General features: G+C 41.3%; 1 protein-coding gene across 4 annotated transcripts in view; it reads left to right on the top strand.

The window, feature by feature from the left end:
* NAV2 (neuron navigator 2) overlaps positions 1 to 16755 on the top strand; it is a 387234-nt gene that overhangs the window by 362000 nt on the left and 8479 nt on the right. For all 4 annotated transcript variants that reach the window (XM_066187506.1, XM_066187504.1, XM_066187505.1 and 1 more), the window contains 11 exons: positions 1730 to 1813; positions 2401 to 2512; positions 2835 to 2980; positions 5626 to 5798; positions 7810 to 7963; positions 9073 to 9232; positions 9708 to 9808; positions 11022 to 11117; positions 11267 to 11435; positions 14254 to 14489; positions 16205 to 16359. In XM_066187506.1, coding sequence (XP_066043603.1) covers positions 1730 to 1813; positions 2401 to 2512; positions 2835 to 2980; positions 5626 to 5798; positions 7810 to 7963; positions 9073 to 9232; positions 9708 to 9808; positions 11022 to 11117; positions 11267 to 11435; positions 14254 to 14489; positions 16205 to 16359 — 1586 coding nt within the window. The remainder of the gene's footprint in view (positions 1 to 1729; positions 1814 to 2400; positions 2513 to 2834; positions 2981 to 5625; positions 5799 to 7809; positions 7964 to 9072; positions 9233 to 9707; positions 9809 to 11021; positions 11118 to 11266; positions 11436 to 14253; positions 14490 to 16204; positions 16360 to 16755) is intronic.

Genomic DNA, 16755 nt, shown 5'->3' with positions numbered 1-16755 from the left:
CAGAGATGTTGCTATAACTGTCCTAGTATTAAATTTCAGTCTCTAGCCACCTCTTTTTCCATATAAAAGGCAAGGTCTCCTAGAAAGATTGAGATTAATAAATGCTATGACTTAAGACAGACACTTGGACATTTCCTTTAGACGACATGATTGCTTTAAGGAATAAAAGATAATTAAATCTTAGACAATTCAAATTAATCTCTTCAATTTACAGTTTTTTTCCTGATGTTCCTTGCATAGACACTGCAGTTGCTGATGCTTCTCAAGCCATCAAGGGCACAAATTTGAAAACATTTTGCTCCAGCTATAGAAAGTGAAGATACCTTTTATTCCATAGCTCACTGAGCGATTTCAAGATAGGAATAATTGCAAGATCCGGTTTTGAAAGAACAACTGGTTTTTAAGGCTCAGGTCAAAGCATTCAGGGTTTGTATCCTGTTACTAATCCATCCAGTCCTGCTTGCCCTTTTTTTTTTTCCTTTTTTTTTTTTTTGGCTTTTGAAAAGTATTGCTGAGGGTCTCTGAATATCAGCTTTGTTGTTCCCTGTTCATCCTCCCCAACAGAAGCTGTGCACTCTATGTTTTTAAAATAAATATTTAGATTTTCCTACGTGTGTAGTGTTAGGTTTTAAATTACTTTTTGCCGTTTTCTCACAGTCTCAGCTCTGCTTATTTTCATAGGGGCTGATGGGAATGAGAACTGCACATCCCCATATTATTGTACTGCTCATGTTTGTTTTCATTGTGAATGTGAGAACAGTTATTTAGGATAAGTCAACTATGTGCTGCTGCTGAATGAGTCTGGAATAGCTCTGTGAAAGGTTTTGCTATTCAGTTTTTCTTTTTAGGTGAGCAAATGTCCTTTTCTGCTTGGAAAGATTTCACAGTTTTACTTGTCATTGTAGAATGAATATAGAATTATCTTTAACAAATAAATAAAGCTATATTTTCTATGGTTAGTGTAGATTATTATGGCTAATGAGACAAATGTATATTGAAATATGCCTGTAATCGGTTATATGTGCACGTGCATATGAATACCCATAAAACAGTGCCATGTCATGGCTCTAGAAATACAGTTTCTTACATTCTTTTCCATCTTCTCGATCTGCTTTTCCTTCCTTTTGCCTCTCAGTCATTTTTAATTCCTAGCTGATGCCTTTCATGTAACAGACACTGTTCTCTCTGTGCTTCCTGGGAAAAAGATTCAACACTCTTCTAAGAAGCACAGAGAAATCATTTTTTTTCCTTCCTTAGGAAAAAAAAAATGGGTAATTGGCCAAGCAGCAGGAATTTTGGATGATACGTAGCAAGCTGACCTTGGTTGGAAGCAAGATGCACTCAAATATTGGAGAAATCTTTGAGTTGAGTGCAGGTGTATCAGCTGGCAAACCTGGCTTTCCTGGTGGGATAAACACAGTGAGAACCTCCACCCCTGTGACTGCCAGCATCTTTTTGCCTTAGTTTTCCACAAGGAAAATAGTGGTTTAGTTGGAGGGAAGTTTCTGCCTGACTCTTGTCTATCCAAAAACTTGATTTATGTTTTATTGTTGGCAAGCATTTCCATAGTGTTTGCTCTACTCATTTGACCTTTTCTAAGCAGTGTTGTGTTCTCTGCACCATGTACACAACAAACAATGCCGTGCACTGGGTGGACTGATTAAATACCTGCAGAAATACTCCTTTTTGAGGGAAGAGAACAAACTCACTCCATGTGGTTTGATTTCAGGCTCACCTGGTGGCAGCGTTTGAGCAGAGCCTGGGGAACATGACAATCCGACTGCAGAGCCTGACCATGACAGCAGAACAAAAGGCAAGCTTCAGAAGGACTGGGGAAGTCTTCATTTCTGTTTCCAGCATTGCTGCCTGTGTTCCTTCTGTAGTTGTGGGGGGGGAAAAAGTCACATACACAACTTGCTTTAGCGCCCTCATTTGTGGTGACAAAGTAAGATGAAATAAATAACTTGTATAAAACACTCATTTTCTGCACTGGGATTTTGTGGCAACTGATCAGGTTATTCCTGTCAGTTGTTGCTTTGGACACAAGTCTTCAATGTTGCATATTTCTGCAATATATTTCATCCCTGTGCAGCCATACATGGGTGTGTTTGAAAGAAACTCCAAGAATACTTAGAAGACTGGCAGCATCGTGTTTTTGGACAGTATACTTGAATAGACATCATTTCTGCATTACAGAATACATGCCTTTTTTTGTCTCATAATACCCACGCTGTTTTGCACCCTGTTGAGGGTGTGCTTCCCCAGGTATCCCAAACCTCATTTTCATGTACATTTGTATTCCATAAATTCACTATGAACTACCAAAACTCAGATGGAAAAGCAGCTTCTTTGGAGTTCTTCTCCCATGTCCTGTCATTGGGTTTTTTTTCCTTATTCAAGGACTCAGAACTGAATGAGTTAAGGAAGACAATTGAACTCCTGAAGAAACAAAATGCTGCTGCTCAGGCTGCCATCAACGGAGTCATCAACACACCTGAGCTCAACTGCAAAGGTGAGAGACAAGCACCACATAGAGAGACTCCAGGGCTCTCCAGTGGGGCTTCAGTCCTCTGGGGAATAGCTGATGTAGCCATCAGAGTTACCCAGAGTAACCCAGTAATTTACACTGGGATAAATCTGTTGAAGGCAAAGTTTGAAGCATCTCAGATTTTTATCTCATCACAAGAAACAAGGATTTGAAATATGCAATACATCCATTGGAATAAGTGATTGTTGGAGTGCTGCTTTCCCTAAATGTTTCTTCAGGATTGCATGATTAATACCATTTATCAGATTTCCTAGATAATTTTGATACTGCCTCTGTTCATATCCAGGTCCTGGAGCTGCTCAGCCCGCGGACCTGCGGATCCGGAGGCAGCACTCCTCGGACAGTGTCTCCAGCATTAACAGTGCCACCAGCCACTCCAGTGTGGGCAGCAACATCGAGAGTGACTCCAAGAAAAAGAAGAGGAAGAACTGGGTGAGTGTGTTTTAGCAGGCTGTGTGAGGTTTATGTGAGATAGTCAGGATATGCACGGTGAAATCCACCTGGCTGCTCCTTCCTGCCTCGTGCAGCAGGTCAGCACAAGGACTATGCACTGCTTAAATCCTGGGTAAACTCTCCTGTGAAGGCTTAATTGAGTTGGAAGTGATGTATATCCTTGTGTTGACTCTGCACCGGATTGAATTTTAGCTTGACAGCTAGAAGGCCAGTCTTAAATTAGAAATAGCTGTCAAAGATCAGTTCTGGCTAAAGGGATGTCCAGCCCCTTAAGGAAAATGTGGCATCTGTCATTAAAGTAAAACAAACCCGCAAAAGAAGATCATTTTTGTGGGTTTTTTTTTTGTTTGTTTGTTTTTACCTCGTAAGGTTTTCTTATAAGTGAACATATTCAACACTTTAAGAACTCTTTGTCCGGCATTAACTTGGAGTTCTAAGAATAATACAAAAAAAAAAACCAACCCTGATCTTTATACATTTTTTGTGACGGACATCTCTTTTGGAAGTTTTTGCAATACTCACTTGTCATTTCCCGTTTTTCCCTCTTTGCTCATCACGTACTATGTACAAGGTACCCTGTACTGGAGGAAAGGTACATTATCTTCAACTCCATTTTCAATTAGACCATAACTGCCTTAGTGACCTAGTCTGATAGTAGTTTGGACTGAAGTCCCTAGATCCTTTATTGTAGCCAGTAAAACAATCCACCCCTTTCTTCCCACTGAATTTAAATCTCCCTGGATCTCTTGGGTGTACAGATAAATCTGTAGAGATGCAAAATGTGGTTAGAGCTGGTAAAAGCTTCATTTGTATTTGCACAATATCCTCTCAGAAATGTTGATGAAACTCCTGAACTGTAAGAAAGAGCTTCCTGAACAAGTTCTTGTTTTTATTTCTCTCTTATCTCAGAGGTTTCATTTTGGTATCTCTTGGTATTGCTAGCTGCTTCACAAAAGAAGCATTTTCACTCTTCCCCTTAAATAATTGATTCTCCTCCAAATCCTTCTTGTGCTGTTCATTAGTATATAGACGGAGTAAATTGCTGTAACTTTTAAATTTCTAGCTACCCTTAGTTTGTGACACAAAACTTATGTAGTCATTAAGCCTTGGTTAAGGTAAACACTTTTTAAAAATCTTGTTTAGCTTCTATTCGTTGTAATTGTAACCTAGTGGATATGGTCCCACATCAGCCTACGTTTCTCATCCATCAGATAACTAGTTTTGAAGAAGGTTAAGGGAACATTTCGTTGTTATAAAGATAGATAAATAAATAAAGTTTTCATGAAGTAGGAGAAACAGGACAGTATTTTTATGTTGTTATTAAAAATGAGTACGTCATTGCTGTGAAGTGAAGATTCGAAATTAAAACACTACTAAGAAGAATATGTGAGTTGAATCTGATTCACACATTCTTTATTCCACCAGTGCTGAGTAAGTTCTCAGCCAAGATCTTTGTGTTCTGTGTAGAAGTAACGCAGCCGTCCATTCAGAGCTGAAACATCAGATTTTCAACATTTCTCATTGCAGGAGTCTTTGTCTAGCTTAAAAACAGCTTTGAGCTCATATTAAGTCAGCCTGTGTACAGTGTGTAATTTGCAGAGGCATTAAAAAGTGTACATAGAGTATCCTGAGTGGGAAGGAAGCCATGAGGATCAAGTCCAGACCTTGATTCCAAGGGGGTTTAACTTTGAGGGCTCCCTAAAAGTGAAACCACATACCTGAGAACATTGTCCTAATGCTACTTGAACACTTGAATTGTAACTTTGGGGTAACATCAGTTTAATGACATGAATATTACTTCTTGTTTGGAAAATGGCAGTCACATTACTGAAGGTTATTTTAGTTGCAGGTAGGTAGAGAAGTTGCAGTCTTCTCACATGGTGAAATACCTGTTCCTGCAAGGAAAAATACATTATTAACTTAGCCAAAGCACTCAGCTTGAGCTAAGGAGAAAATGTAATTTAAATAGCTAAGAGAGTTTGGATCTGGTGTCTTCTTCAGGTAATGTAAAAACACGGCCGTCTGTGGTTTGAGACACCTGGTTTTGGAAAATGCAGGGTTCCGGTTTTAAAGCAACTGTTTGTCTTTGTTAATCATTGCTCGTGTTTGTCTTAGAAATCCAGAACTTCCCTTAGCAGTGGGTCTATCTGTTAAAACATGTCTTTTTTCCTTCCCCCACTTCCTTTTGCTTGCACTTCTTCTGGCAGGTCAACGAGGTAAGGAGGAGCTACTTTAAATGGGGAGGTACAAAGCTAACCCACCATTGACACCACTAACCCTGCCAGCACCATTAACCTGGCCTGGGCCCTGTGCCAGCACAGCTGCAAGCTGTCTCCATGCTGCTGTAAAGCTTGTTGCACTGAACAGAGTTTGCTGTCAAATAGCTCTTAAAAAATAGGAAGCATCCGTAGCCACTCCTATTGACCTTATTAATCTGATAAAATAGTTAAGGGGGAAAAAAAAAAAACAAGCTTTTTTTCATTTTTCACCTGTGTTAACTATGTGTGTGAGTATGGCTGTAGCATCTGGAGTATTTGCATGTTGAGAGTTTTTACCTTACGGCTTTTTTTGACTGGTTTCACTCTTAATGATGGACCTGCTGCTGTGGCCTTGTTTTTTTCCAGTTACGCAGCTCCTTCAAGCAAGCTTTTGGGAAAAAGAAATCTCCCAAGTCAGCATCTTCTCATTCAGACATTGAGGAGATGACTGATTCTTCCTTGCCTTCCTCACCAAAGCTACCACACCACAACACCACTGTTTCAACACCACTGCTGAGAGCTTCCCATTCCAACTCCCTGTAAGTGATTTTTGTAATTTTTAGATGGAAAACAGCATGGAAGACATCTTGCTGCATTGGTAGAGGAAAGGCAGAGGACAGAAATGCTGAATTCATGTATTCAGAGGTTTAAAGATGCATGAGCTGACTCCCAACCCAGTACCTTTGCATTAGTGTCCAGGAAGCCAAAAATCATTGCGTCAGTACTGAAGGGTAAATATTTCACTGGGTTGCTCTCTCAGCAGAATGTACTGAGTATCAAGAATATTTATAACCAAGGTGACCTAGAGGTGCCAAAGTAATTGGATCTCTTGCTGTTAATTAAACAAACCAGGTCAAATCTGGGATTTTGTTTCTCTTGTCTAAACATGGCACGTTTTGTATTAGTCTGCCGTGATAAGTTCCCAATTCTATTGACAAATTCAGATAAAGGAAAGGAAATCAAACACTGTATTTTAGTGATACAGATGAGCTCACCTAACCACTTGAGCCTGGTGAATGGAGATGATCCACCCCTCTTTCCTTCTGTAGCTCCCCAGCCACCTGTGGCTGGTCCTTCCCATGGCCACCTGTGAAATAAAGTTTACAATTCCCTTGCCATGCTGTTTTGAGTCTGAATGCACATTTTAGAACGTGCGTGGAAAATTTAGTAAAACAGCTTTTGTGTCAATTCCATCAGTAGCTTTGTCACTTGAGCAGGATAAATAAATACACAGAGTTGTAACAGGCAGTATTGTGAAACCTGTAATTACCAGACAGCCTCCTGACCCTGGGAGGTCATGCAGAGCTTCCAGCCTGATTTCAGAACAAATGCATTGGAGTAGTTCCCCTCCACTTGTTTTCACATGAAGAGGTGAAAACAATAGCAATAGTTTCCAGCTGTATAACAGTGATGAAATGTCAGTAGCAGAAGATAATCCCCCATGATTTTTGTTTCAAAGCTTCTTCTGTCTTTTGAGCCTAACTCGGTGCATTTCTGGTGACTACAGCAAGTTGTGCTTTAGAACTCTCAGGCCAGAAAGTTGTCAAATGATGATCCCGTCTGTCATCAGCCAAAATGCTGTGTGGGTACATCTCACCTTGCTATGGAAGCCAAAGGGATAAACATGAACAAGGAGTAAATATGTGAACCGGGGGAAGGATAGAGCACATGTAAAACTAGTGTGTTTTGGCTTTTTGGTGGGGAAAACATCTCTCATTAACCTGATATAGGGGAAGACATGTTAGGTAAAATCTCCCTTAAAGTATGCAGCTGTGTGGTTGATCTTTTTACAGATACAGTTACAAATGTGCTGAAATGTTCTTACTCACTCAGAAACTTTTTCTTTTTTTTGTCGGCGGAAGGAAGAAAAATGCCACCAAAAATTTTTTAAGCTTGAGTTCTTTAAAGTGAGCAGGAATTTATCATGCTTGAATAGGTGTAGAATTCCAAAGCCCTCCAGAGCAGTTCAGGGAAACCCAGCTGTGCACACCTGGTGAGCTTTAAATCTGTCTGTGAGCTCATCAATCTCCAACCAACTGCTGTTAAATGCCTGCACCCCCTTAATTTACTTAGATTTTGGCTTTAGAAGCTTTTCTTTATAGCAGCTACCATGAAAAACATGAGGACTATCCAATAGCAGGTGATTTCAGATAATTCTGTTTCAGATGCTGATTAAAGAAAAACAACCCTCAGACATCTTTGTTTCATTAGACTCTAAAATTTCCATGACCTGTTTAATATCTGATTTGTGGTGCCACCAGTTCAACAAGCTGGAATTGCTACCTGCTTCAAGCAGGATAAGAAGGGCTTTATTCCTCTTCTCCTAATAAACCCTGGAGAAGCACCCTGAGGAAAGAAATGAGCATGTGTTTGTCCGTGTCCCACAGTATGGCCTGTTTAATATGTGAATTGTGGTACCACCAATTCAACAGGCCAGAATTCCTACCTGCTGCAAGCAGGATAAGAAGGGCTTCATTCCTCCTCTCCTAATAAATCCTGGAGGAGCCCCCTGAGGGAAGGAACGAGCGTGTGTTTGTCTGTGTCCTGCAGAATCTCAGAGTGCACGGACAGCGAGGCCGAGACGGTGATGCAGCTGCGGAATGAGCTGCGGGACAAGGAGATGAAGCTGACGGACATCCGCCTGGAAGCCCTCAGCTCTGCCCACCAGCTGGACCAGCTGAGAGAGGCCATGAACAGGATGCAGGTGGGGAGCTGTAGGATAGGGGGCAAAAAGCTGGCCTGTCATTTCTTAAGCTGTGCCGAGGGAAATGTAGGTTGGATATTAGGAAATTTTTTTTTACAGAAAGGATGATAAAGTATTGGAACGATCTGCCCAGGGAGGCGGTGGAGTCACCATCCCTGGATGTGGTCTCATGGTTTAGTTGAGGTGTTAGGGCTGGGTTGGACTCTATGATCTTGGAGATCTCTTCCAACCTAGTCATCTGTGAATTAAGTGCAGCTTACAAGTAATTTGCAAGTTCCTATAAGCTAACAAGCAATTTGCTAATTCCTGTGTTTTCTGCTAGTTCGCTCTTTTGAGAAGGAGAAGTTCCTGTAACACAACAATCTGTTCTGAAGGTGAAAAACAAATGCACCTAAGTAAACAATAAGATTTGTCCCATGAGAACCCACAGAGGAAAAATGTAAACATGTCTAGAGAGAGAAAATTTGATAGACATACACAATAGCCCGTACTGACCAATGAACTGAGTTTCACTGTACTGCTGACCAGTTAAGTATAACACAGTGTTTTCTGATATTTCCTACAAGTATGAGCTTTGGGAGTAATAAAGGAGCCTTCTGAAAACTTTTACTGTGTCACTCTCTGTGTCTGGGCTGCCTCTACAATGACAAGGAGCAGCCACCCCACATCCTGCAGCCTGTGCTGATGTGGCCAACCACCCCCGCAGTAAAGATCTGAAGTTTCTGAGTGCTTGCTGAGGGCTATATTTAGCTTTGTGCCAGTGTTAGACCTTCATTAAAAGTCTGCTTGAACACCTGATTTTGCTGCCCTCAGCTGCAGCTTTTCCAGCCCCAAGATGGGGACAGCATTTTGTTGCCTGTCAGAGTGTTTCCGTGCTCTCTGCTGTATGGTAGTTGCATTTCCGTGTTAGTGAATTCCCACATATTTAGCTATTTTAGGATACGTTGAAAAGTTTTACAGAAAGGACGCTGTAATAACTAAAATCCTTAATTAAAACATTATGAAAACAGCATTTCTGCTAAACTACCGTTTATTCCTAAGTTTCTTACATTGCCATCTTATAATCATGTTTTCACTGTGCCTTCTAATGTCTGACTTGTCTTTTCCAGAGTGAGATTGAAAAGTTAAAAGCGGAGAACGACCGGCTGAAATCTGAAAACCACGGCAGCTGCAGCAGGGCTCCATCTCAGGTTTCCATCTCCTCCTCTCCCAGACACTCAGTGGGGCTCTCTCAACACAGCCTGAACCTCACGGAGTCAACCAGTCTCGGTGAGTTTAATGAGAAGGGTGGTGGGGCAGGTTTTATCCTGCACTTGGAAGGCTAGGGCTGGTTAGCCATGGAAAAATGAAAGCATGAGGATTATTAACAGCTGAGGTGTGGAAATATGTCACGAGCTGGCACAAAGCCTTCTTTTAAATATCATCGTAGGTCTGCTACACCCTCAGTCAGAGGTGTCCAATTATGACCTCAGCTCTGAAAAGTCATGTTTAAAGCCATTTAATGGTGCACATTTGCCAGGGGATATATCATAGGAAGGAAAATACAGAGTAACTGGCTAATAATTTTCAATGACCATCCCTTTTTAAGGGGGATATGTGGCAGGGAAGTCAGTCAGCCTGGTGCTTGTGTTTTACCTTGGGGCATGTGAAGCCCAGGCATGTTGTGTTAGACTCCAGTAAACCAGAATAGCTTCCATTGTCACTGAGCTCCAGTTGTGAAGCTGTTGATGTTTCCTGTCCACAGACATGCTGTTGGATGACACTGGAGACGGCTCTGCCCGGAAAGAAGGAGGCAGGCACGTCAAAATAGTTGTCAACTTCCAGGATGAGGTGAAATGGAAGGAGGTGAGTTGTGTTTCATCCCCAGCTTTGAAATGTAAGTGGCTTTGGCATGTGTGAGGGAAATCAAGTTTGCCAGGGAGTTTTAAGAATTTTCTCAAGGAAACAGTTCATTGGTGTGTTACCAGTGATAGAGAAGGCACTTGGCTACCTCCAGCTTCCTTGGAGCTGCTGAGAGGGACCAAAAGGCCAGAAGCACCAACCCTATGGAAGAACTTGACAAATCCAAACTGGGATATCTATACCATATCGTTCTAGTTCAAGTTGTTCTCTCTGGCACAAATACCCTGTTTAGAATGACATCTTTCAGATGTTTCCCATCCACAAGTATGTGAAAGAATCCTAAATACCCAAATAAATTGCAAATATTGTAAAGTTCCATGCCATCTCATCTGTTTAAATATTACATGTGTGAATGTATTGTACAGTCTTTGCCAGCAGTGGCCTTGCTATCTCACATTTTTGAGTACCTGTAAAAGTGTGTTTAAGAAGTAACCTCATGTCTTCCTGAGGGGTGGACAAATTGGAATGATGAGGAATAAAATGGACTCAGCAGATCTTTCCATTAGATACCATTTTTGCATTAATTATAAACAGTAAAACTGTTGCTGATTGACTGCAGTCAGAGCAAGTTTTAGTAACACTTCAAATCTTATGATAGAAATTAGTTTTCTCTTCAATTAATGTTTCACAGTGAGTGCAGCTGTAGAAAAACAGAAGAATGCATCAAATATGTATACTCTCTTTCTTTATTACTACTTTTGCATAGAGCCATGTATCATTTCTATATATATAGGTTTCTATGCCCACAGCAGAATTTCTAGAAATAAACAGGATAAACCTTGCAAATGTAACATCTTTGATTGTGAAGTCATGGAAGAATGAACTTGGCATCTACTTTTCTGTCTAGAATATTCCTACAGTCTTTCTGTCTCTTTGCTAAACTGTAATCCTCTCAAAGATCTTTGAATTCTTCATGGATTGATTAATAAATACCTTTAACTTAACAGCCACTTGAGTAGACTTGTGACTCAAACACTGTAGAAAATGTTTATCATGTGGAAAGGATTCCATATGCCATTCAGAATTCACCATATAGAGTAATAAGGATGTAATGAGGATGCACCATTATTTGAAGTAAAAGGGGAGGGGGCAGGGAAACCAGCATTTTAATTACATTAACCACACTTGTCTGATGGAGTTATTCCTGTGCCTTTAGGATTCCAGGCCTCACACCTTCCTCATAGGCTGCATTGGAGTCAGTGGGAAGACCAAGTGGGATGTTCTGGATGGGGTTGTAAGGCGCCTGTTTAAGGTCAGTGGGTACAAAATGCCATGAGCTCGAGTTCTCCTGTGGGGTTTTGATGGTACCAAGGTGTATTTAACTTCATCTATTGGATACTGTCACAGCAGAGAGCAATCCCCCAGTGCTGCCTGACCTCCCATGTCCCTTTACCACCCCAGGAGTACATCATCCACGTGGATCCTGTGAGCCAGCTGGGGCTGAACTCAGACAGTGTTCTGGGCTACAGCATCGGGGAAATCAAGCGCACCAACAGTGCAGAGAGCCCGGAGCTGCTGCCCTGTGGGTACCTGGTTGGAGAAAACAACACTATCTCAGTTACCATCAAAGGTAATTTCACCTGACCTGCCTTGTGGAGTTTTCACTGTTGAGTTTTATCAGAGCTTGCTGTGTCAAGAAACTCAGAGTAGAAACTTTTTATTGAGCTGCTTTTTCCTGTTCCTGCCATTTACTTGCTTCCTTCTATTTTCATTTGATAAAGTCAGCACTTGGGGTATGCTAAGTCTGTAATTTTGGCAATTTTTCAACCTGTAGTTCTAGGAATAATTACACACTCCACAGATCTTGAGTTGTCCTGGAGAAGACCTCACACCACAAGGGATGCAGTGGAGCTGTTAGAGCAGCAAAGTACTTTCCAGATGAGTCAAGCCTCAGAATTTCATTAGCTCTTTACCACAGCTGTAGTTGTTATTTCCTTCCTGAAGGGTTAAAAAAAAATTGATCTTGACTTGCTTGCTTGATTGGTCTCACTGAAGGGTCCCTCCTTAAGTACCAGGAAGGAGGGAGCCCCAATTTTATGAAACACCTTAAAATCTGGATTTTTCAAACTGCGTGTTTTGCAGAATTCCCATCAATTCCATTCCGTAATACTGATAAAAATTTAGTATTGGTGTTTCTCATTTGGTTTCTCAGGGAAGCACTTTTTTGTGAAAACCAAACTATGAAACTAAGTTCAGGGGTAAAACCCTCAGCTTTTGCATTTTGAACATATATCAGTTTGCTCAAAATTAGACCAGTGAAATCTGCAGGCAGATTGATGCTATTTGAGAGCAGTGCCAAACATTCCTCAGATCAACTGAAATTTGACTAAAAGCAGATTTTTGAATATTGGTCCAAAAACCAAGTTACCTTGTATAGCAAACCAGTGGGCAGGAAGACAAACTCTGAAATACATCAATTTACCAAGGCTTGACATGAACCCAGGATATTCTGCTTATATAAAACGCATTGTCCAGTCATAAATCCTAACTGAAATATTGCATAAGGTCTACCTGTGTCTGTAAATCTGCAATGTGAGTTTATGTTTAACTTGCACTAACTTGACTTGTGCCTTAAAGGTTCATAAGTGATAACAGTTTTCAATAAAATAGAAATGTATTTAATCAATTTATGGAAAATCACTTACATATACCTTTGAGATATAAAGCTGCCTATAGAAATATTTAATATTCCAAGTAACCACTGAGGTGCAAACATTTCTCTGGATGATCTGCCAACTTCCCTTCCTGCTGTTTATTTTGAAGCACTGTGTATTTTCCCTGAGCCAGTTCTGCCTAAAGTGACTGCTGACATGGCATAAATGCTTATCAGTAGGAGTTTTCTGTTAGAGGAGATAACTATCAGCACACAGAGGAGGAGTTTAATTACAAGCATTTGGGAAAGTAGGGGGAGTTGGTGATAGCTTGTTGGTTTTTTTTTTTTTGTCTAGTGATCCAAAAGTAAACAGGTACATTCTGGGTGAATGCCTGGTGAAATGCTGTAAAATGGATGGCTTTGATACAATCTTACACAAGGCCAGCCTGTAATGAGCTTCATGAAGGTGTATCAAGTCCTGAGGGTGTCCAGCACTTCTCAGAATGGCTTGGAATAATATTTGCGAGACAGCTGATCAGGTGTGCTTTGAAAATCAAAAGGTTTTAATGAAGGAGAAAATAACAAACAATACAAAAACACAACAAAAGCTGGGCACCGAGCAGAGAAACCTCTAGCACTGGCTAAAGCACCCCAAAAAGCCCTGAGCACCTCTGTGCTCCTTTTTAAGTACTTACTGTTTTAGGAGGGCTTTTGGCTTGCTGTCCAATGGAAACTGGATAGGATAGGATAGGATAGGATAGGATAGGATAGGATAGGATAGGATAGGATAGGATAGGATAGGATAGGATAGGATAGGATAGGATAGGATAGAACAGAAACAGAAACAGAAACAGATGAAACCAACAGGTGCCTCTGTGCTGGCACTGAGCCAAGTACGGTAAGCAAAGAACAGAAAGTTCTGGTGCATCTTCCTTAAAAGTCAGGGGTGTAACTGAAATCCCCTTTTCCTTACTTGGAAACATTTGCTTGGGTGTGAAAGTGCACCACAACATGGATTGTGCATGAAAAGTGTGGCCTGGAATCCTTTGGTGTGGCAGCTTCCAAAGGGCCTTAGGGATGTAGCTGAGGACTTAAACAGCCTGAAGGAGGATCCAGGCTAAGCCCACAGGTCACCCCTGCACTTGTTGTCCAGCTTTATGTGTGCCTCCTTCCACCATGAGGGATACTGGGATGGGGAAGGGGTTTAGCTCTGAAGTGAAGAACACCTTGATCAGGCCAATTTGGATAAAAATTGGACATCCCCCCTAAAAGAGGTAAAACTCCTGGGGGTCCAAGTCTGGATGATCGGAACCCTTTATATTTCCTCGGGACTGTGCCCTGATGGCGACTTGATAGAGAGAGGCAGCCTTGATCCAGTTGTCCAGAAACTGAATTTAATAATGCCAAAACAACAAACAATAAGGTGTACACTGTATTTGGAGTGAACTGGAACAAGGCAGTAACAAGGGGCAAAGAGCACGAGGCCAGAGTCAGACAGGGGTAGTTATAAATCCTGGTGTGAGGAGGAGTTAAGGCAGGGTCTGAGGGAAGGGTCCAATAGGGATGAACGATTAGGAATATTAAAATTCCTGCACTAAAAATCCACCTATGGTAATGGAACGAGGAATGAGCAAGGAACCTTCTAGCAACAATTTGCACACTTGAACTGAGGGAACATGTGAGTAAGCCTCTTGCTTACTGTATGTAGAAAGGAGTTTCCCATGGCATCAAGCAGGGGTTTTCTTCTTGCCCGGGAAAATCACTCTCTACAAAGAGGCCTGTCTCCCTGCTGCAGGTATCTGTGAGAACAGCCTGGACGGGCTGGTGTTCGAGTCACTGATCCCCAAGCCCATCCTGCAGCGCTACGTGTCCCTGCTGATGGAGCACAGGAGGATCATCCTGTCAGGCCCCAGCGGCACGGGCAAGACCTACCTGGCCAACCGCCTGTCAGAGTACATGGTGCTCAGGGAGGGCAGGGAGCTGGCCGAGGGCATCATCGCCACCTTCAATGTGGACCACAAATCCAGCAAGGTGAGCAAACTGTCCTCATTCCACCACACACCCAAAGTTAGATTTCACATCTTCTTTTCTTCCTGTTAAAGCCAGGATTCATACACAGGAGTCGCAGTTTGCGTGTTCGGGCTTGGTGTTTATTAATTCTAATCTATGTTACAGCCTCACGAGCTGTGAGCTCTAACTAGCAAGGTAGAAAATGAAGGTAAAATGGAGTACCTCTGACTCTTTCCAAGGTTATTTAAGTGCTAATCACCCAATAACAAGATGACACCTATATTATTTAAACTTTTGACCCAATAAGGACCACCCAAAGTCCGCAATGTGGACCTTTTTCACCCAATTAGAAAGAAACCACCCGAAACCAAGAAGAAGAAGGTGAAGAAGAAGGACCCAGACAACGCCCAAGATCCTCCATATTGCCCCATATATCTTACTATATATAAAATCTTAAATCCAAGTTTTTCACCCTGTGAGATCACACAATATTATTCAAACTACACACTCACAGCCCCAGTGCTATCACTCAATTTTGGAAGGCTGTTCCAAGGCCTCAGGTCAAATGTAGTCCTTGCTTGAGGGTCAGTGCCTTTTAGAGCAGAAAGCCTGAAATTTTTAGCCTCCAGAGTTCCAACAAGAGACCTCAATCCATCATGTTGAACTTCACTTTGTTTTCAAAGCTTTGTGTTCATCCTGAAGGAAACAATATTTAAGGGTTTTTCGATTCACCTGATTATGGGTCTGGAAGAGCAGGCTTCCAGGTGTGTGTTTAAACACCCAAAGGTGTCATGATTTTCAAGTGTTTAGGAGCCTGAGAACTGCCCAGGAAGTTAAACACCTGCATAAAATTCCCAGAGACTTAAGCAATCCCTGTTGCATATGGGCACTTATCCCAAAACGCTCAAATGCATCTCCAGGCTGTCAGGACCTTCTGCAGCTGCAGGTATCAGCAGTTGTAATCATGTGCTGGGCTTGGAGGGGCTGTTGTGCAGACACATTCCTGGGCAGGTAGGGTGTTGTGGCTTTTTTTATGTGCTGCTGGTTTTGCTGAATATACTTCAGTGATCATCTAGATTAAAGAAAAGAAAAAAAGCTGTGTATTTGATGGCCTTAGGCGTATTTTCCTCTGGAGGAAAGGGATGGTTGAAATTGTGGTTGTAAGACGCTGGTACAAGATTTCAGACATGCTTTAAAGCTGCTGAGAGCATTTCAACCACTCATCAGCAGCACCAAAAGCTTGTCCTTCTTTCCACCATTACTGAAGGCATCCAGATTTGGCCTCGAATGGGGGATGGTTTGTTCCAGATTAATTTTGTCAGCTGTATTTTGATGGAAATACAGTTGCAAGATGATGTAACAAAAATCTATCTGGAATGCAGAGTTAGGTTTGCTATGGGGAGAGTTGATCAAGTTCCTGAAAAGAAACAAAAATATATTTCAGACCTCTTAGGTCTGACCTTGATGAATAAAGAACACGAACTAAAATACAAAATATTACCGCTCTTTAAGCCCTTATCTCTCATAGGATTTCTGGTAGAGTCTCTGAGTCTTCAGCATAACCTACAAAAGAGAAAGAAAACTGTATCTTGTGTTTTCTCATAGAAAATGTGTGATTTGTTAGATGTCAAACTCTTTTGCTTTAGATTTTGTTACCAAACTTACCTATCTTAATTGATTTTTTAAGAAACGTGAAGAAAAAGAATTTTTTTTTCTTCTTTATATCTGCTTTGCAGGAACTTCGCCAGTACCTGTCCAACCTGGCAGACCAGTGCAACAGTGAAAATAATGCTGTGGATATGCCTCTTGTCATCATTTTGGATAATTTGCACCACGTTAGCTCCCTAGGAGAGATCTTTAATGGACTCCTAAACTGCAAGTACCACAAATGGTAAAGAAATAGTATCAGAACATTTTGCAGGTGTGAATCCTGCACTCAGAGCACTGCTCCTGCAAAACCCAATCACAAAGCCAAAGCGTACATTAATTTAGTCATGTGGAGGAAGACGACCAGGTTGTCCATATTGTGGACAGTGCTTCAGAGGGATCTTTTTCCTTCATAAAATTACCCGTTTTTCTGAAATAAGTAGTTAAAAAGTAGTTGTATTTGCTTTGTGATGTAGATCATTAGTAGTAAAACCCCATTTGTATTGAGAGGTCCTGTTTTGGGACTTCTGGTTTGCTTTCAGAATTTTTGTTCTCAGAGTCTCAGTAGTGAATTTGGTCGTAAATAACAACAAAATCTTCTTTGACAAAAAGAGTTTTGAATAACCTTTTTTAATGTTCA

The sequence above is a fragment of the Chamaea fasciata genome, unplaced genomic scaffold, assembly GCF_029207755.1.
Source record: "Chamaea fasciata isolate MVZ Bird 193981 ecotype frontalis unplaced genomic scaffold, bChaFas1.0.hap1 SCAF_7, whole genome shotgun sequence".
NCBI lineage: Eukaryota > Metazoa > Chordata > Aves > Passeriformes > Sylviidae > Chamaea > Chamaea fasciata.
This window is presented reverse-complemented; position numbering and strand designations above follow the sequence as displayed.